Source organism: Ursus arctos, unplaced genomic scaffold (genome assembly GCF_023065955.2).
Source record: "Ursus arctos isolate Adak ecotype North America unplaced genomic scaffold, UrsArc2.0 scaffold_28, whole genome shotgun sequence".
NCBI lineage: Eukaryota > Metazoa > Chordata > Mammalia > Carnivora > Ursidae > Ursus > Ursus arctos.
The window spans coordinates 22,124,616-22,141,839 of record NW_026622963.1 but is presented as its reverse complement, the minus strand read 5'-3'; the positions used below and the strand labels follow the sequence as shown (position 1 = coordinate 22,141,839).

General features: G+C 39.1%; 1 protein-coding gene across 6 annotated transcripts in view; it reads left to right on the top strand.

Annotated features, from left to right (window-relative positions):
- The window catches only part of LRRC28 (leucine rich repeat containing 28), a 168,640-nt gene that overhangs the window by 93,288 nt on the left and 58,128 nt on the right, over positions 1-17,224 (top strand). For 4 of the 6 annotated variants that reach the window (XM_026510365.4, XM_026510366.4, XM_057303811.1 and 1 more), the window contains exon 6: positions 11,006-11,212. The exons of 1 other annotated variant lie outside the window; for it this stretch is intronic. In XM_026510365.4, coding sequence (XP_026366150.1) covers positions 11,006-11,212 — 207 coding nt within the window. The remainder of the gene's footprint in view (positions 1-11,005; positions 11,213-17,224) is intronic. One more of the 6 variants, XM_057303812.1, reaches the window with a different exon arrangement.

Here is a 17,224-nt window from a genome sequence, read left to right as displayed (position 1 = left end):
GTGTACGACTCTTGATCTTGAGATTGTGAGTTCCAGCCCCATGTTGGGTATAGAGGTTATTTAAAAATAAAATCTTTAAAAAATAAGATTTACTTTACTAAGTTCCAAATATAGAATTTAGTATTATTAACTGTAGTCACGAATGCTGTATGTGAAATCTCCATGACTTATTTTATAACTGGAAATTTATACCTTTGACCCTCTTCTCCCATTTTGCCTATCCCACTCCCACCCCCCACTACTGTTCTGTTCCCTGTATCTGTGAACTTTTTTTTAAAGATTCCACATATAAGTGAGGTCATATGGTATTTGTCTTTCTCTGACTTATTTCACTTAGCATAATGCCCATCCATGTTGTCACACATGGCAAGATTTAATTCTTTTTTATGGCTGAATAATATTCCATCGCACATTTTCTTTTTTTTTTTTTAATAATGATTTTTTATTATATTATGTTAGTCACCATACAGTACATCCCCGGTTTTCGATGTAAGGCTCGATGATTCATTAGTTGTGTATAACACCCAGTGCACCATGCAATATGTGCCCTCCTTACTACCCATCACCGGTCTATCCCATTCCCCCACCCCCCTCCCCTCTGTAGCCCTCAGTTTGTTTCTCATAGTCCATAGTCTCTCATGTTTCATTCCCCCTTCTGATTACCCCCCCTTTCTTTATCCCTTTCTTCCCCTACTGATCATTCTAGTTCTTATGTTCCATAGATGAGAGAAATCATATGATAGTTGTCTTTCTCTGCTTGACTTATTTCACTAAGCATTATCTCCTCCAGTGCCGTCCATGTTGTAGCAAATGTTGAGAACGCATTCTTTCTGATTGCTGAGTAATATTCCATTGTATATATGGACCACAACTTCTTAATCCAGTCATCTGTTGCAGGGCATCTCCGCTCCTTCCACGATTTAGCTATTGTGGACATTGCTGCTATGAACATTGGGGTGCATATGGCCCTTCTCTTCACTACGTCTGTATCTTTGGGGTAAACACCCAGTAGTGCAATGGCTGGATCATAGGGTAGCTCAAGTTTTAACTTTTTAAGGGACCTCCACACGGTTTTCCAGAGTGGCTGTACCAACTTGCATTCCCACCAACAATGTAGGAGGGATCCCCTTTCTCCACATCCTCTCCAACAATTGTTGTTTCTTGCCTTGTCTATTTTTGCCATTCTAACTGGCGTAAGGTGGTATCTCAGTGTGGTTTTGATTTGAATTTCCTTGATGGCTAATGATTTTGAACATTTTTTCATGTGTCTGTTAGCCATTTGTATGTCTTCATTGGAAAAGTGTCTGTTCATATCATCTGCCCATTTTTTGATTTATTTGTTTCTCGTGTATTGAGTTTGAGAAGTTCTTTGTAGATCTTGGATACCAGTCCTTTATCTGTAGTGTCATTTGCAAATATATTCTCCCATTCCGTGGGCTGCCTCTTAGTTTTTCTGACTGTTTCCTTGGATGCCATCGCACATTTTCTTTATCTATTCATCTATCAATGGATACTTAGGTTGTTTCCGTATCTTGGCTATTGCTGCAGTGAACATGGGGGTGCATATATCTTTTTGAGTAAGTGTTTTTGTTTTCTTCGGATAAATGCCCAGAAGTGGAATTGCTAGATCATATGGTAATTCTATTTTTATTTGATTTATTTCTTGAGGAACCTCCATCCTGTTTTCCTTAGTAGCAGTACCAATTTATATTCCCACCAAAAGTGCACAAGGATTCCCTTTTCTTCTCACCAACACTTGTTATTCCTTATCTTTTTTTGATAATAACCAGTCTGACAGGTATCAGGTGAGACAACATTGTGGTTTTGATTTGCATTTCCCTGATAATTTGTTGTAAATTAACTGACCATCTATGCATGGGTTTATTCTGGGCTCTCTATTCTGTTCCATGGATTTATATGTCTGTTTTATGCCAATACCTTGCTTTTTAATTACTATTGCTTTGTAATATAGCTTAAAACCAGGGGATGTGATACCTCCAGCTTTGTTCTTTTTCAGGGTTGCTTTGGCTTTTTGGCATGTTTTGTGGTTCCCTACAAACTTTAGGATTTTATGTTCTATTTCTGTGAAAGATGCCATTGATATTTTGATAGGGATTCCACTGAATCTGTAGATTGCTTTGGGTAGTATGGACATTTTAACAGTATTCTTTAAATTCATGAGCATAGTATATCTCTCCATTTATTTGTATCTTCCTCAGTTTCTTTCATCAGTGTCTTACAGTTTTCAGTGTACAGGTCTTTGACCTCCTTGGTTAAATTTATTTCTAGGTTTTTTCTTTTTGATGCAATTGGAAAGGAAATTTAAATTTCTCTTTCTGATAGTTAATTAATAGTGTGTTAAAATGCAACAGATTTTTATGTATTGATTTTTTATGCTGCAACTTTACTGAATTTGTTTATTAGTCTAACAATATTTTGGTAGAGTGATTAGAATTTTCTGTATATGTTATCTGTAAATAGTGATACTTTTACTTCTTTTGCTCCAATTTGGATGCCTTTTGTATTTTTTTCTTGCCTAATTGCTCTAACTAGCTCTTCCAATAATATGTTTAATAAAAGTGATGAGAACAGTTATCGTTGTCTGTTCCTCATCTTAGAGGAAACGCTCTTAGCTTTTCACTGTTGAGTATGAGGTTAGCTGTGGTTGTCATCCAAGGCCTTTAATATGTTGAGGTAAATTTCCTTTGTACCTATTTTGTTGAATGTTTTTATTATAAAACAATGTTGAATTTTGTCAAATGCTTTTTCTGCATCCATTGAGATGATCATACGATTTTTAGCCTTCATTTCGTTAATGTGGTATTATTATATTGATTGATTTGAAGATGTTGAACCATCATTGTATCCCTGGAATTAAAGTCTACTTCATCATGGTATATGATCCTTTTAATGTATTGTTGAATTCAGTTTGCTAATTTTTTGTTGAGAATTTTTGTGTCTGTTCTTTAGGAATATTGGCCTGTAATTTTCTTTTCTTGGGGCATCTCTGTCTGGTTTTGGTATTGAGGTAATGCTGGCCTCATAAAATGAGTTTGCAAGTGCTCCCTTCTATTCTGTTTTTTGGAAGGGTTTGAGAAGGATTGGAATTAATTTTTCTTTGAATATTTGGTAGAATTCACCAGAAAAGCCATCTGGTCCTGGACTTTGTTCGTTGGGAAGTTTTTGATTATTGATTCAGTCTCCTTACTAGTAAATGGTGTGTTCAGATCTTTGTTTCTTCCTGATTCATTCTTGGTAGGTTGTTTGTTTCTAGGAATTTATCCATTTCTTCTGGATTGCCAAATTTGTTGGCATATTATTGTTCATGGTAGTCTTGTATGATCCTTTGTATATTTGTGGTATCAGTTGTAAGTTGCCTCTTTTATTTCTGAGCTTATTTATTTGAATCCTCCCATTTTTTCTTGGTGAGTCTAGCCAAAGGTTTGTCAATTTTGTTTACCTTTTTAAAGAACCAGCTCTTAGTTTCATTAATCTTTTCTATTTTTAATCTCTACATCATATATTTATGCTCTGATCTTTATTATTTCCTTCTTTCTGTGAACTTTGGGCTTCATTTGTTCTTCTTTTTCTAGTTCCTTAAGATATAAAATTAAGTTTGAGTTTTTTCTTGTTTTTTGATATAGGCATTTTTTGCTATGAACTTCCCTCTTAGAACTGCTTTTGCTGTATCCCATAAGTTTTGGTATGTCGTATTTCCATTTTCATTTGTCTCAAGGCATTTTAAAAAATTTCTCTTGATTTCTTCTTTGACTCATTGGTTGTTCAGTAGCATGTTGTTTAATTCCCACAAATTTTGAATTTTCCAGTTTTCTTCCTATAATTGATTTTTAGCTTCTTTTGAGCCACTAAATACTTTCCTTCTTTGAACTTGTTCTTTTCCCTTCCTTCCTTCCTTCCTTCCTTCCTTCCTTCCTTCCTTCCTTCCTTCCTTCTCTAGGCCCAATCTGGGGCTTGAACTCATGACCCTGAGATCAAGAATCGCATGTTCTACCCAAGAATCGCATGTAAGCCAGCCAGGTGCCACTTGTTTTAGTTCTTTCAGTGTATTTATTATAGCAGGTTTGAAGTAATTGCTAAATTCAACATCTGGATCCACTTAGAATCATTTTCTATTTACTCCTTTTTTCCTGAGTATGGGTTACACCTTCTTGTTTTAGTACATGTTTTGTAATTTTTTTAAATGGACATTTTAGATAATATATTAATAGTAACTCTGGATTGTGATTTTTTCCCCTACCTGAGGATTATTGCTATTTCTATTTACTTATTTGATATTCATAGTAATTTGCCTGGACTAAAAATATGAAATCCATTTCCCCCACAGTATGTGACTATTGATGTCTCTGTGGGTTTTTTTTTTTTCCTCCTTATTTTTGTTTTAATTTTTAACCCTAGCTTATTAGGGTTTGTTCCTGTTTTCTGTGTAGCTTGACGGTTGAACACCTTGAGGTATGGCTTCTATCCTCTGTCAGTAGATCTGTGTGTGGGTTCAGAAGCCCATTTAACATTTAGGCAGTTTCCAAATATACCCTATTATTTTCTGTTAGCCTCTGTTTTTCTCCTCTGTACATGTGTGCAAACTTTCTGTAGACCTAAAATTTGTAAATCGCTTGAGCCCTCTCTGGTCTTCCCTTTGTTTGCTCATGACTTCCTCTTAGTCTGATATATGTGGAGAGTCTATCAAATGTCTTTCTGCTTCATAGCCCATACCTCCTTGTTAACTTTCTGGCCTATCTGCCCAATTCATTGCTTGCCTCAACCAGGAACATCCCTCAGCCTCATCAAATCATTAGTCTTTCATGTTTACTTGCAACCAAGAGTATTACTAATTATTATTATTACTAATTAGTCCTGGGTGTGGGTTTTTCACCTTTTGCTCCGAATCTCGTCAGCCCCCTCCGGCAGTGAAGCTGCTGGTTGTTTGCACCCTGCCCTGCCATATTAGAACTGTTGTACTAACCAAGCCGGGTGGAAGGATGGGAGCCACCCCACGTGAGCTTGTCACAAATTTCTGCTCTTCTTATTGGAAGTGTCGTAGTGTTTTATGAATATGTGCTTTTCCATTTGTTGAAAACTTTTGGTCAGTTTCCAGAGTACTGAAATGGTTGCTTTTGACAATTTTATGTAATTTTATAGTTACTTTCTGGGCAGAGGATTTGGCAGCCTCTTCACTCCATCTACTGGAAGGTCCAGCTTTTCTTTTTGTTTCTTTTTTGGTTATGGTTTGCCTGGCATATGTTTTTATCACTTTATATTTAATCTATCCATGTATTTATATTTTAAATGGATTCCTTTTATACTAGGATCTTGTATTTAAATCCAATCCAATAATCTCTTTTAATTGGTGTCCTCAGGCTATTTGCTTTTAATGTTATTATTGACCATATTAGATTTAGGCTTATCATTTTATTATTAGTTTTCTTTTTGTCACCTCTAGTTTTGTATCTTTATTCCCTCTTTCCTGCCTTTCTTGTTATTATTCAAATATATTTTAGTCTTCTGTTTGAAATCATTTATTGGCTTTGGGGCTTATCTCTTTTATTTATTTATTTTTCTGAAGATTTTATTTATTTATTTATTTATTTATTTATTTATTTATTTGAGAGAGAGAGAGCATGCATGCACAAGTGGGGGGAAGAGCAGAGGTAAGCTGAGTGTGCAGCCCGACTTGGGGCTTGACCCCAAGATCATGACCTGAGCTGAAATCAAGAGTTGGATGCTCAACCAACTGAGCCACCCAGGTGCCCCTGGGCTTATCTCTTTTAAAAATTTGTTTTATTTTATTTTTTTGCATTAGAAATTACACTATACATATCTTTCAAAATCTACTTGGAAATTCCCTTTGCTTTCCTCCACCAACCTTTGTGTTACACTTATCAGAAGTAGTACATCTATATACATTGAAAATCATATGAGATAATGCTATGATTTTTGCCTTCAGCAGTCATGCATATCTTGAAACACTTAAAAAGAGAAAAGTAAATAGTCTTATATTTACTCAGTTATAATAGCTCTTACATTTGAAGACATAATGGCTTAACTGAGAAAATTTGGTGAAAGATATAAATTTACAGATCTGAAAAGCTCAGCAAAGAGGGCCTGGCTGGCTCCATCAGTAGAGCATGTGACTCTTGATCTTGGGGTTGTGAGTTCAAGCCCCACGTTGGGTATAGAGTTTACTTAAAAAGCTCAGCTGACCCCAACTAGAATAAATTCAAAGAAATCATTTACAGATACATCATAATCAACCTGCTAACAATGAAAGATAAAGAACAAATCTTGTAAGCACCTAAAGAAACAATGTTTCAAATGACTGTAGAGTTTTCCTTGGACACCATGGAGGCTGGCAGACAATAGAACAGCATCTTTCAAGTACTAAGAGGAAAGAATGGTCACCGCAGAATTCTGTATTTAATGAAAATAATCTTTAGGAATGACAGTGATAGAAGGACACTCCCAGGTAAAGGAAAACGAAGAGAATTTGTTGTCAGCATACCTGCCATACAAGAAATGCTAGATGTTTTTCAGTCTGACTGAACTGATAGAAGCAGGAATCTTGGATTTTCAGGAATGAAGGAAGAGTTACTTAAGGGCATCCTATTGTCCTAGCCTCGGTGCCATCTTCAGACTTGGCCACTTTTGCTAGATTTATGTTTGGCTGAGAGTTTTCAAGTTTTTAACTTGAGCCCACACTTTGGGTTCTGTTTCTTTATTTCTGCCTGATATATTGCTGCCCCAAGCTTATTTCCTATTTCTTGTATTTAAGTTAGAATCTTAGATAACTTTAATTTGATTCAATTGCTTTCTAAAAATGTATTCCCCCCCCCGACCAAAAAAAAGAAAAAAAGAGAGGGAAACAAACCATAAAAGACTCTTAAAGACAGAAAACAAACTGAGGCCTGATGAAAAGGAGTGGGTGGGGGATGGGCTAGATGAGTGATGGGTATGAAGGAAGGCACTTGATGTAATGAGCACTGAGTGTTGTATGTGGGTGATGAATCACTGAATTCTGCTCCTGAAGCCAACATTGCATTGGATGTTACCTAACTAGAACTTGAATAAAAATTTGGAAAAAAAATGTACTTTGCGTTGGCTGAGCTTAAGCAAGTTTATTTTTTAATCAATTATCGAAGTTAAGATGCCATGTGTAGTCCTAGATTTGTGGCCTCGTATAAAATGGTCATGAAAATTATGTTTAATTGAGTCTACCTGAGAAGCTATTTAATTTTTATTTCTCTCTTTCCCACATACTTTCGCAGTGTGACAAAATCATTAATTTTCCAATCACATTATAGACAGTATTCAACTCAGTACTTTAAGGAATAATAGTTAGCTTAAGTTTTTTATAACAATTGAAAAGGCCAAAATAGTAAGCTACTAAGAATAATGTCCTTTTGTTGTACTCATTCATTTAATATGTGCAGTCCTGCGTGTTTCAGATTTAATAAAATGCTTTTATTCATCTCACATAGGAAGTAAGAAATGTCAGCTTTTCGTTCTCCTTCCCGTTCCTCAGTACTTTGACCTTTGGTACTGACATTATGTGTTTCCCTTTTTTGGTCAAAAGTGTTATTAATTTTAATATCTGAAATATGTATGCACGTCTGCCAAAGCAGAGTGTAAATATTGATCTGTTACCACTATAAAAATAAATCATCACATTATGGAAAATTTAGAATCATAATCCCATATTATTTTCCCATCTCACAATACAATAAGGCAACACTGAATTGAAATGGTGGGCACTTGGGGCACTTGGGTGGCTCAGTCGGTTAAGCGCCTGACTCTTGGTTTCAGGTCATGATCTCGGGGTCTTGGGATTGAGCCTTGCATAGGGCTCCTGCTCAGCACAGTCTATGTCCCTCTGCCACCCTCTCTGTCCCTCCTCCCACTCATGCCTGCCCACGTGCTTGCTCACTCTCTCTTTTAAATAAATAAATAAATAAATAAATAAATAAATAAATAAATAAATCTTTATTTAAAAAATAAAATGGTGGGCAATTGCAAGCTTTAGTAATTTTTGCAACCACATCAAAGCACTTTTTTACACATTTAATTATTTTATAACTAATGATTAAAATAATTTATTTTGCTTGCTCCCATGTGATTTGATAAATTTTTCAAATTTCTTTCAGTATGTGGTTTAATAGATACTGCAATTCAGAAGTATTGATATAATTTTAGTTTTTTCATTAAAAAAATTAAGTTTTTAGCATTGGCATCGCCCTACTTAGAGTATAATAATCTAGAAGCACTAATCTTATCTTCGACCATTTTTTATTTCACTATTTTCTGTTTCCAATCAAGCACACCTGATGCTTTTCTTAAAATATCTCGAATTCTTTAACTTTGTCACACTGCCTCTGTTCTAGTCAAACGTCTGCTTGTTTTCTCAGCCTAGAATCTCTTTCCATCCCACTGCTCATTATATATCCATCATTCTAGTTTTTTCAGAAGAGTGCTGTTACTCTGTATGAATCTTCAGGAGATGTCATATTCTCACTGCAGTGAGTCCAGGCCTCGCTACCCAGTATTCATCATCACTCAGCATCTCCACGAAGGCCTTCGTAAGGAGCTTATTTCCTACTCTTCTCCCATGGGTGTCTTTGATACTAGTTAGGCTCCAAACGGCCCTTTGTGCATGCTGCATTTATTATTTTCACTTCTGCGCCTTTCCCCATCTTTCAGCCCCACCCCCAGCCCCTGCTGGCAGCGCTGTATCCATTTTCCTTTTCAGCTAGTCAAGTGCCTGTCTCCTCAAGTACATTTTGCAAAAATTGCTCCCACCCCTCATCTACCTCTTCTTTCTTTGACCTCCTATCACATATCATCTCTTTTTTTTTTTTAAGATTTTATTTATTTATTTCTTTTAGAGAGTGAGAAGAGAGCGCATGCGAGTAGGGGGAGGGACAAAGGGAGAGGAAGAGAATCTCAAGCAGACTGCACTGAGCTCAGAGCCCAATGCGGGGTTCCATTTCATGACCCCGATATCATACCCTGAGCCACCCAAGGTGCCCCACACATTGTCTCTTGTATGTACTGTGATTCTCAATGGTGGAGTCCTCATCTCCTCTCCACACCCGGCCCCGTGGTGTGTAGCTGATTGGTTGCACTTCTGTTCCATTTCACGCCTGTAGTCGCTTTATAAAGTGAGGTGAGGAGGGTTTCTTGTTGCTATTTACCCAAAGTTAGAACATGATGATTTTTCCTTCAACTCCCTCACCCCACACATCCGAAATTAGAAGCATTTTTTTGTGTGTGAATTAAATAGGTAGATTGGCAAGCATATCTAAATGAAATATTGTGCTGATGGAACCAATAAGGAAATTGACTCCTGTGTGCATCAGTTAGGTTCAAATAGAACAAAACTCCGATTAAGCGTCACAGACTGTTCCCTGAATCCTCCCTGTCCATCTTCAGATGCATATGTTGCTAAGTATTGGGGAAATTGGGCAGTGCAGTATGAATTTCCCAGCACCTGTCCCTTGTAATATTATAAAAATAACTAGAAATTAATACATTTTGCACTTGTATTACTTTTATTAAAAATAGTTACTAAATATGATCTGGGTAATAGTCTGTAACAAAGATGGACAAACTTTTTCTCTAAATGGCAAGATAGTAAATATTTTTAAGCTTTGCAGACCACATATGGTCTCTGCTACGTATTTTGTTTTTGTTTTTGCTGGTTTTTTTGGCCACCTTTTAAAAATGTAAAAACCAGTCTTAGCTTGCAGGCAGTATAGAAGTAGGACCACAGGCCAGATTTTGCCTGTGAGCTCTAGTTTGCCAACCCCTGGTCTGTAGCAGTAAGAAAAGGTAGTCTGTGTAACTGGGAATCCCATAGAGCAGAAGATTTTCTGTCCAGTAGAGAAGACATTGCTAATACTAACCCAAGCCCTGAACAAACTGGGTTGTGCCCGGGGTGGTGGGGGGCGTGCGATAAAGTGGTAGGAACATGGGAAACCTTACCCTGAGGGGAATGGCTCGTGGAACAGGATCAGGATTAGAGAAGGCCAAGAGTCGGCCTCCATGGACTTCAATTTGGAAGTTCCATGATGTGGAAGAATTAGACTTGCCCTACATAGTGCTTCCTGTGGAGTCTTGAGTTGATTGTCCTGTCCTGACAGTGAACGACCATTCCCTAGAGATTGCTTAGCAGAGCTTACTGTGCTCAGAGAGGCTTTATGGCAGTGATTTTTCCTGAAAAGGATGAAGTACCTTGTGAAGAACTTCCCAACCTTCAGATTTAATGATTTGGCGTAATACAAGGACGTAATTGTACTCACCATGGAACAGATTACAACTCTAGGTGTCATTGAGGGAATATTAAACTGTAGATGGGAGGACTTCACTTGGATGGAATTAAAGGTAATCTTCCTAGGGTGTGTACACTTTGAGTGGGTTTTTAAAAAAGAACCATATGGCTGAACAGGATCTAAAAATGTTACCCACCAACAATTTCATCTTATTGTATTCTTCGCCTTTGTGAAAATTTCCAAAAGACATCTTAATTCTCAGTCCAGAAATTTTTCTCTGTAGTTCATATAAACAAGGTGCACTTGCTGGGCTACTATAATTAGTTTTTAAGTCTCCTGCTATTTCCTTAGATAGAAGGTAAAATGACAAAAGTAGTGAAGCCCAGGTACCTGGAAGTGACTATAATTGTTCTTTTCCCACACTAGCAACAACTTTCGATTCATCAAGCAGCAGAAACCATAGTAACAGACTTCTGGCTCATATTCGGTACTCTGTGTCTCTCCTTTTTCTAGGCGAGCACTCTGCTCCATTTAAAAAAAAAAAATTCTAGCAGGCTGATTTAAAGACACCTACCTCTGTTGGATTATTTGTATACTTCGGCATTCATGTCTGTGGAAATTGCTGCAGCTACTGATTTTATTTGTTTTGAACTGTTAACAGTGTTGATTCATTTTATTTCATTTAATCAGGATGCGATTTATCTTCATTTTGATTTTGGTTGTAGAGGTTGGCGATTTGAAGGAGCTGCAGACACTAGACATTTCTACCAATCGTTTGCTAACTTTACCCGAGAGGCTTCACCTGTGCCTTTCTCTGCAGTACCTCACCGTGGACCGCAATCGTCTATGGTGCGTGCCACGCCATCTCTGCCAGCTGCCCAGCCTCAACGAGCTCTCCATGGCTGGAAACCGTCTCGCATTTCTGCCCCTCGGTAAGTGATCATGTTCGCCAGGCAAAGCAAAAAAGCCAAAGACTAAGACGGAAAGCCTTTGTGTCCTTGACGAGGAAGGATAGGGTAGGTTCCTTCATTCTGTTTCTCTTGAATTGCCTCTCTGAATCCATTTTGATAGTGAACAAAGCATGATTCCCAGTTAACAAAGTTGATTTCGGCCTGGGATTTCACATTTTAAAACAGAAATCTGTGCGTAAATGCTGTTTAGGGACAAAATATAGGCGATATGAGAGGATTTACTCTAAAGAAGGAATGAAAGCAAATGTATATATATAATATATATATAAGACCATAAAATTGACAGGGAGTATTGAGCAATCTGAAAGGATAGCTACTGGTACAAAGATACCTGTTTAGCTGTTGACTCCTACGTAGAAAACTTGTATTGGGTATCCTAATGATTAGTATCGTCAGATTACCAGACTACACAATTTTAAAAGCTTTACAGTTGGCTGAACTGCCTGCTGAGCTAGAAATGTCACACCGGCTAACAAATAACATATTATTCACTGTAGATTTCTGTAGTGGGCCCATTTTAATAAAAGAATACATTTATTTTTTACTGAGAATTGAATTATTTTGTTAACTTGTGAGAAACAAAGGTGCCATTTAAAAAAAATTAAAATATGAGGCCCCACAGAACCCTAAGCTGTCATAGTAAGCTTCCTATGATTTTACTCATAAAAGCATTTTTTATAATGAATAATTTATCCCTGATGGCAGTGAAGTGAATAATTTACTAGTCCCTGAGGAAATATTTTCTACCATATTACAGTACACATACTATTTTCAATTAAAAATAACTGGGAAATGTGAAAATCAATTTGAATAATCCCAAATAGTTATCTAATTTAAAAAGATTACTTTTCTGTAAACATAATTAAATTCTATGCTTATAAAATTAGCAAAATGAAATAAAACCATTTCAGAAGCAAGCATTTCTAAGAAACCAGAGTTTTCCTTCAAGTGAGAAAATAGTGAGTTATTGAAGTCCAGTAAGATAGCGTGTGTCTAAGAACTCTAAAGCACTGTGCAAATGCAGACCACTCAGCTGAGAAGATAGAGCTTGTGGATTACCATATCCTGCTTTTTAAAAGTTCCGTCCTCCTTCTCATATTCATACCCTCCGTAGTAACCACCAGAGCTTGTATTTACCACTTTCTAAGAGCTGCTGCCTGTACCAATGCCGACTCCCTACCAAGGCCTGGCCAGGATGGCTCAGTCGAAGCTGATCAGTGAATCAGGGAAGGGGACGGGGGAGGGAAGTAAAGGATGTGATGATTTGATCTGTGTGGTATAGAACTCAGTGGTCTAACGTCAGCATTCAGGCTAAAGGTGGACATCCCATTACAGGTAACCGTGCTTTGACTCTCAGGCATTCCCAGAAACAGATTTGCTTGTTAAGTCTGGAGTTGCTCGTACTATTGTTCACAGAATTATTATTATTACTGTCGTTGTTACCACTGACCACATCTATTAGGAGTGTCTCCATGAGTAACACTACTGCAACTCTTTGTAGGAACAATCATTTATTGAATTAGGTATTCTGTTAGGCACGGTACAGAGGCTCTCTAATTTAATTATTACAGAACCAGTTATTACAAAATCTATTGACAACCTGTTTACAGATGAGGAAATTGAGATTCAGAGACGTTAAGTAACCCACCCAGAATCACAGCTAGTGAGAGACTGAATTGAGTTTCGGACTCTGTCTGATTCTAAACTCCACATTCTTTCCACCTTGGCATGCTATCTCCACATCCCAGGCATGATCCTTCTGCAAGGGGACCTCATGTGGAATAGGGCTGAACTTGGGGCACCTGGGTGGCTCAGTTGGATAAGCGCCCAACTCTTGATTTCAGCTCAGGTCATGATCTCAGGGTTGTGAGATCGAGCCCCACGTCAGGCTCTGTGCTGGGCATGGAGCCTGCTTAAGATTCTCTTTCTGCCCCTCCACCTACCCCTCTCTCTCTCCCTCTAAAAAAAAAACAAAAAGGAAAAAGAAAAAGGAATAGGGCTGAACTATACTGCTCATCTTTCTAGTTGTATAGCCACCTCCAGTGTCAAATTTGGGCAGCCATTTTGTGTTCAAATACTCATATAGACACTCTAATTGGCCCAGTTCAGTCTCTCTCTCTACTCGCTTGGTAGGGTCTGTCTTCCAGAGGGTATAGCTTGGTCTCACGTACCCACTCTGGACATCAGCTAGGTGCTCCCAGTTACTCATTTCTAATCTGACTATCATCAGCAGGTCCTACAGCGAGAAAAATCTAATAAAAGTTGAGGCCAGAGAACTGTTATCCAGCTCTTTCTTGGTGTTAGCCATTCTTCTTTCCTTGTCTGGCCCCTTCAACCTCCATGGAGTTCCTGATTCCTTAATTTTGTGCTGGTCACAACTTGTGTTCCTTGTCTTCTTGTTTCTTCCATCACATATGCTTTGTCTCAAGTCTAAACCATTCATCAGCAACTGCCTGCATCCTGCCTGTGGCTCTGGTCCACAACCCTGTTCTCATGTCTGATACCAGAGGTACACTTAGCCGTCTAGAGCCATCTAGCTCTAGAGCCCAGGTTCTGCCTAGAATCCCATATACAATCAAACTTTTAAAACTAAATGAATCTTGTTTGCCAGTCTTTAGCCTGTGGGTCCTGTCTCCAGTCCAGCCGGGCTCCATGCCCTTCATCTCGCCTATTCTTCCTACCTCACTGTAGCTCATCCAGCCATGGCTCCTTATTACCCTGGTCATTTGCCACTCATTCTGACCTGTCATTGTAGCAGAGACACAGCCAAGCAGGTGCTGTGGCGGCGGCGGCAGTAATGTTGGGAGAAAAGAGAAGCCACTCCAATAGGAACTTGACCTCTGTTGGTTTGTAGTGCTGAGGAGTGACCTTGTGTATCACGCTGAATGCCTACAGCAGCAGATGGCGGGAGTGGCAGTGGCTGGGGCAAGGTGATAGGAATGATCGTTGGGTAGAAGGGAGAGTCCACTACACATTGCCTGCTGCTCTTCTGCTTGGCACCTCAGTTACGTATTTGCTGGGGCATCTTTGTGCGCCATGGTAAGTGCTGGTGTGGGCGAGGAGATGGGCGTTTCTTCTTCAACACTCGGGTTTAGTGGTGAGTAGAGCCTTGCAGAGTGGTCTCTGTCTCTAGGTGTCTTGTCACCCCCAAAACCTTGCTTCTGTGTTTGGAGAGGTTTTCCTTTGTGACCTGGTCGATATGGTGGCAAAGAGCATGAGAGGCAGGAGGGTCTGCACTGGGCTCTGAGGAGGGTCCCTCACAACACTGAGGTAACCATAGCTCTCCAGCCCGGGGCCACGGACAGCCCAGGAGACGGAAGCAGTTTCATACTGCTCTGGGTGCCATCCCGGCCCACAAGGCTCACGGCCCTGGCAGGACACAGGCCTGTGGATAAGGTTTGATTTTACCAGAGAAAGACATACAAGCAAGAGGAGGAGGAGAAAAATTGTCAGCCAGGAAAGAAACAGGCTGCCTGAAGCGGTGGTCGGCCCTGGGCTCAGACTGATTCTTGAGAACAGCAGGAGCCCAGGGTTAGGAAGCAAATACAAGCACCAGTGGTCTTTCTTCCCTGTTATATTGGGCAAACCTTTGTAAAGAAATGGGTAAGACCACCAGAGACAGCCAGAGAGGGCTTTGGGAGATTGGAGACAGGATCATCTGTGAAGATGATGAAAGTGAATCTGACAGAAATATCAGCGATCTTCTCTATGTTGTTTTGTGGTTTTGTGGGAGTTTTTGTTTTCTGTTTTGTTTTTTAATACCACGAAGGTGGCTTTGGAAAGGGGTTTCAATTAGGTCTTTTGGAGAAAAATAATGAAATCCATCGCTGTCCTTCCACAGTGTTTGTGCACTTGAAACCTTTCTTTGAACTCCTTTCTGATAAACAAAAGCTGTCTAACGCTATGAACTATGGTGGACAGAGTCAAATGAAGCACGTGGCTGTGGGCGCTGCCTTTCCTCAGACACCTGAACTGGTCTTGGAAACCTAGCAAAGAGGGATGTCTCTTTACAGTAGTTAGGATATACTGTGTGTATACACACGCACACATACATACACACACAGAACTAAAGTTTCCAAATAGAAGTCTCTTACGTTTCAACGTGATTCTGTGAGCATAGTACAGGAACTTGAAGGCCTATGAAATGGGAGCTATAATATCTCTGCCCAGGATTGGAGGTAGGAATCCTGTTTTGGGGAGTTACTTACTGAATTCGGTTGCTTGCCAAAGAAGGTTGGCTTAGAAGAAAAGCAAGTTTTTATGGGGCTTCTTAAAAGAATGTCATATCTCAGCATCTTCAAAAAGCAGCTACAGAGGGTATATATATATAGGATGACTTAAATAATGTGTAAAACTAGCTAAACCATAATCCTCTTTGAGGACTTTCTTTTTAAGATGAAGAGATGCATCAAGACAGAAGGATGTTCTTATTCTAATGATACCATGATAATTGAGTGACAGATGAGCCTACAAACAAAGCTTTTTCCATTGTGGTGATTGTCGGTGAGGACAGGAAAAGTATTCACTTGAGCCTCATGCTATGAGATTTGCTAGAGGTTTTGAAATGAGAGTATTTGTTGTTGATTCAATATAGTTCTGCACACTAAATAGCTCCCAGAGTTGTGACTCACCTCTGGGCTTCTGAAAGTGTAGGAAAATACAAAGGAAAGGATTTTTTTTTTCTCTAAGGCTTTTTTACCAGGTGTTCCTGGTCTCTCGCATAATTAAGAAGCCCGATTATTCAGTAATGTTCACAACTTATTTAATGATGAATAATAGATATAAGTACTGTGAGGTTGCCCAGGCACGAATTGGCCATGGAAGAACATCCTTTAGTTAGCCCCCAGGAAGTGCTGTGTCATCTAAACTCAGTAACTCCTGTAGCTTAAGAAAATGAGAGGACAAAATTTGCCCCCAAGTTAGCTGGTAGAATTTTTTTTAAAGATTTTTATTTATTTATTTGAGAGAGAGTGAGAGAGCATGGGGGGAGGGGCAGAGGTAGAGGGAGAAGCAGACTCCCCACTGAGCAGGGAGCCCAATGCAGGGCCTGATCCCAGGACCCTGAGATCATGACCTGAGCTGAAGGCAGACGCTTCACCGACTGAGCCACCCAGGCACCCCAGCAGGTGGAATTTTTGACTGTTAGAAAAACAGTGAACGAATTCTTTTTTTTTTTTTTTAAAGGTTTTATTTATTTATTCGACAGAGATAGAGACAGCCAGCGAGAGAGGGAACACAAGCAGGGGGAGTGGGAGAGGAAGAAGCAGGCTCATAGCAGAAGAGCCTGATGTGGGGTTCGATCCCAGATCGCCAGGATCACGCCCTGAGCCGAAGGCAGACGCTTAACCACTGTGCCACCCAGGCGCCCCAGTGAACGAATTCTTAACCAAGAACATTGGGCAAATGACACTGAAATGTATAGACTACTCTAGTACATAAACTACCATGTAGTGAACCCAAAACTTAGTGGACAGTGGCTTCCTACTAACAGGAAACTATTTGGGTTTCTAAACCAGTCCTAGAGCCGGTCCTTGGAGATTGTGGTAGTGCAGTGTGTATTTTCTCTGGAACAGTTATTCTGTGTGCCAAAGACTTGTGCTTGTGGGTGAGGTGACCATTCCGTTGCTGCTATGGATTATACACCATGACTTTGAGAGGGAGGTAAAACTGGCCCTTTTATCACATAACAGATCACTCCAGTTTTCTATAGTAGTTGTAGTTGCTTTTTCCTTTATAGGGTTTAAGATACCTTGCGTAGAAAAAACAAAACAGTTTATGCCAAGTAAGGTGCAGTTTTAGAAAGTAGCTTCTAGGCATTTTCAAAACTTAACGCTGAAATCCCTTCTTTCACTGCAAATGGCATATTAGACACAAATCTGTTACCTGTACTTGGTCTTTCTATTGCTTCTTGTTCTTGTTTGCTCTGTATCGGCTTAGAAAATCAGGAAAAGAATTGCTCTTTCCTATTTTTTA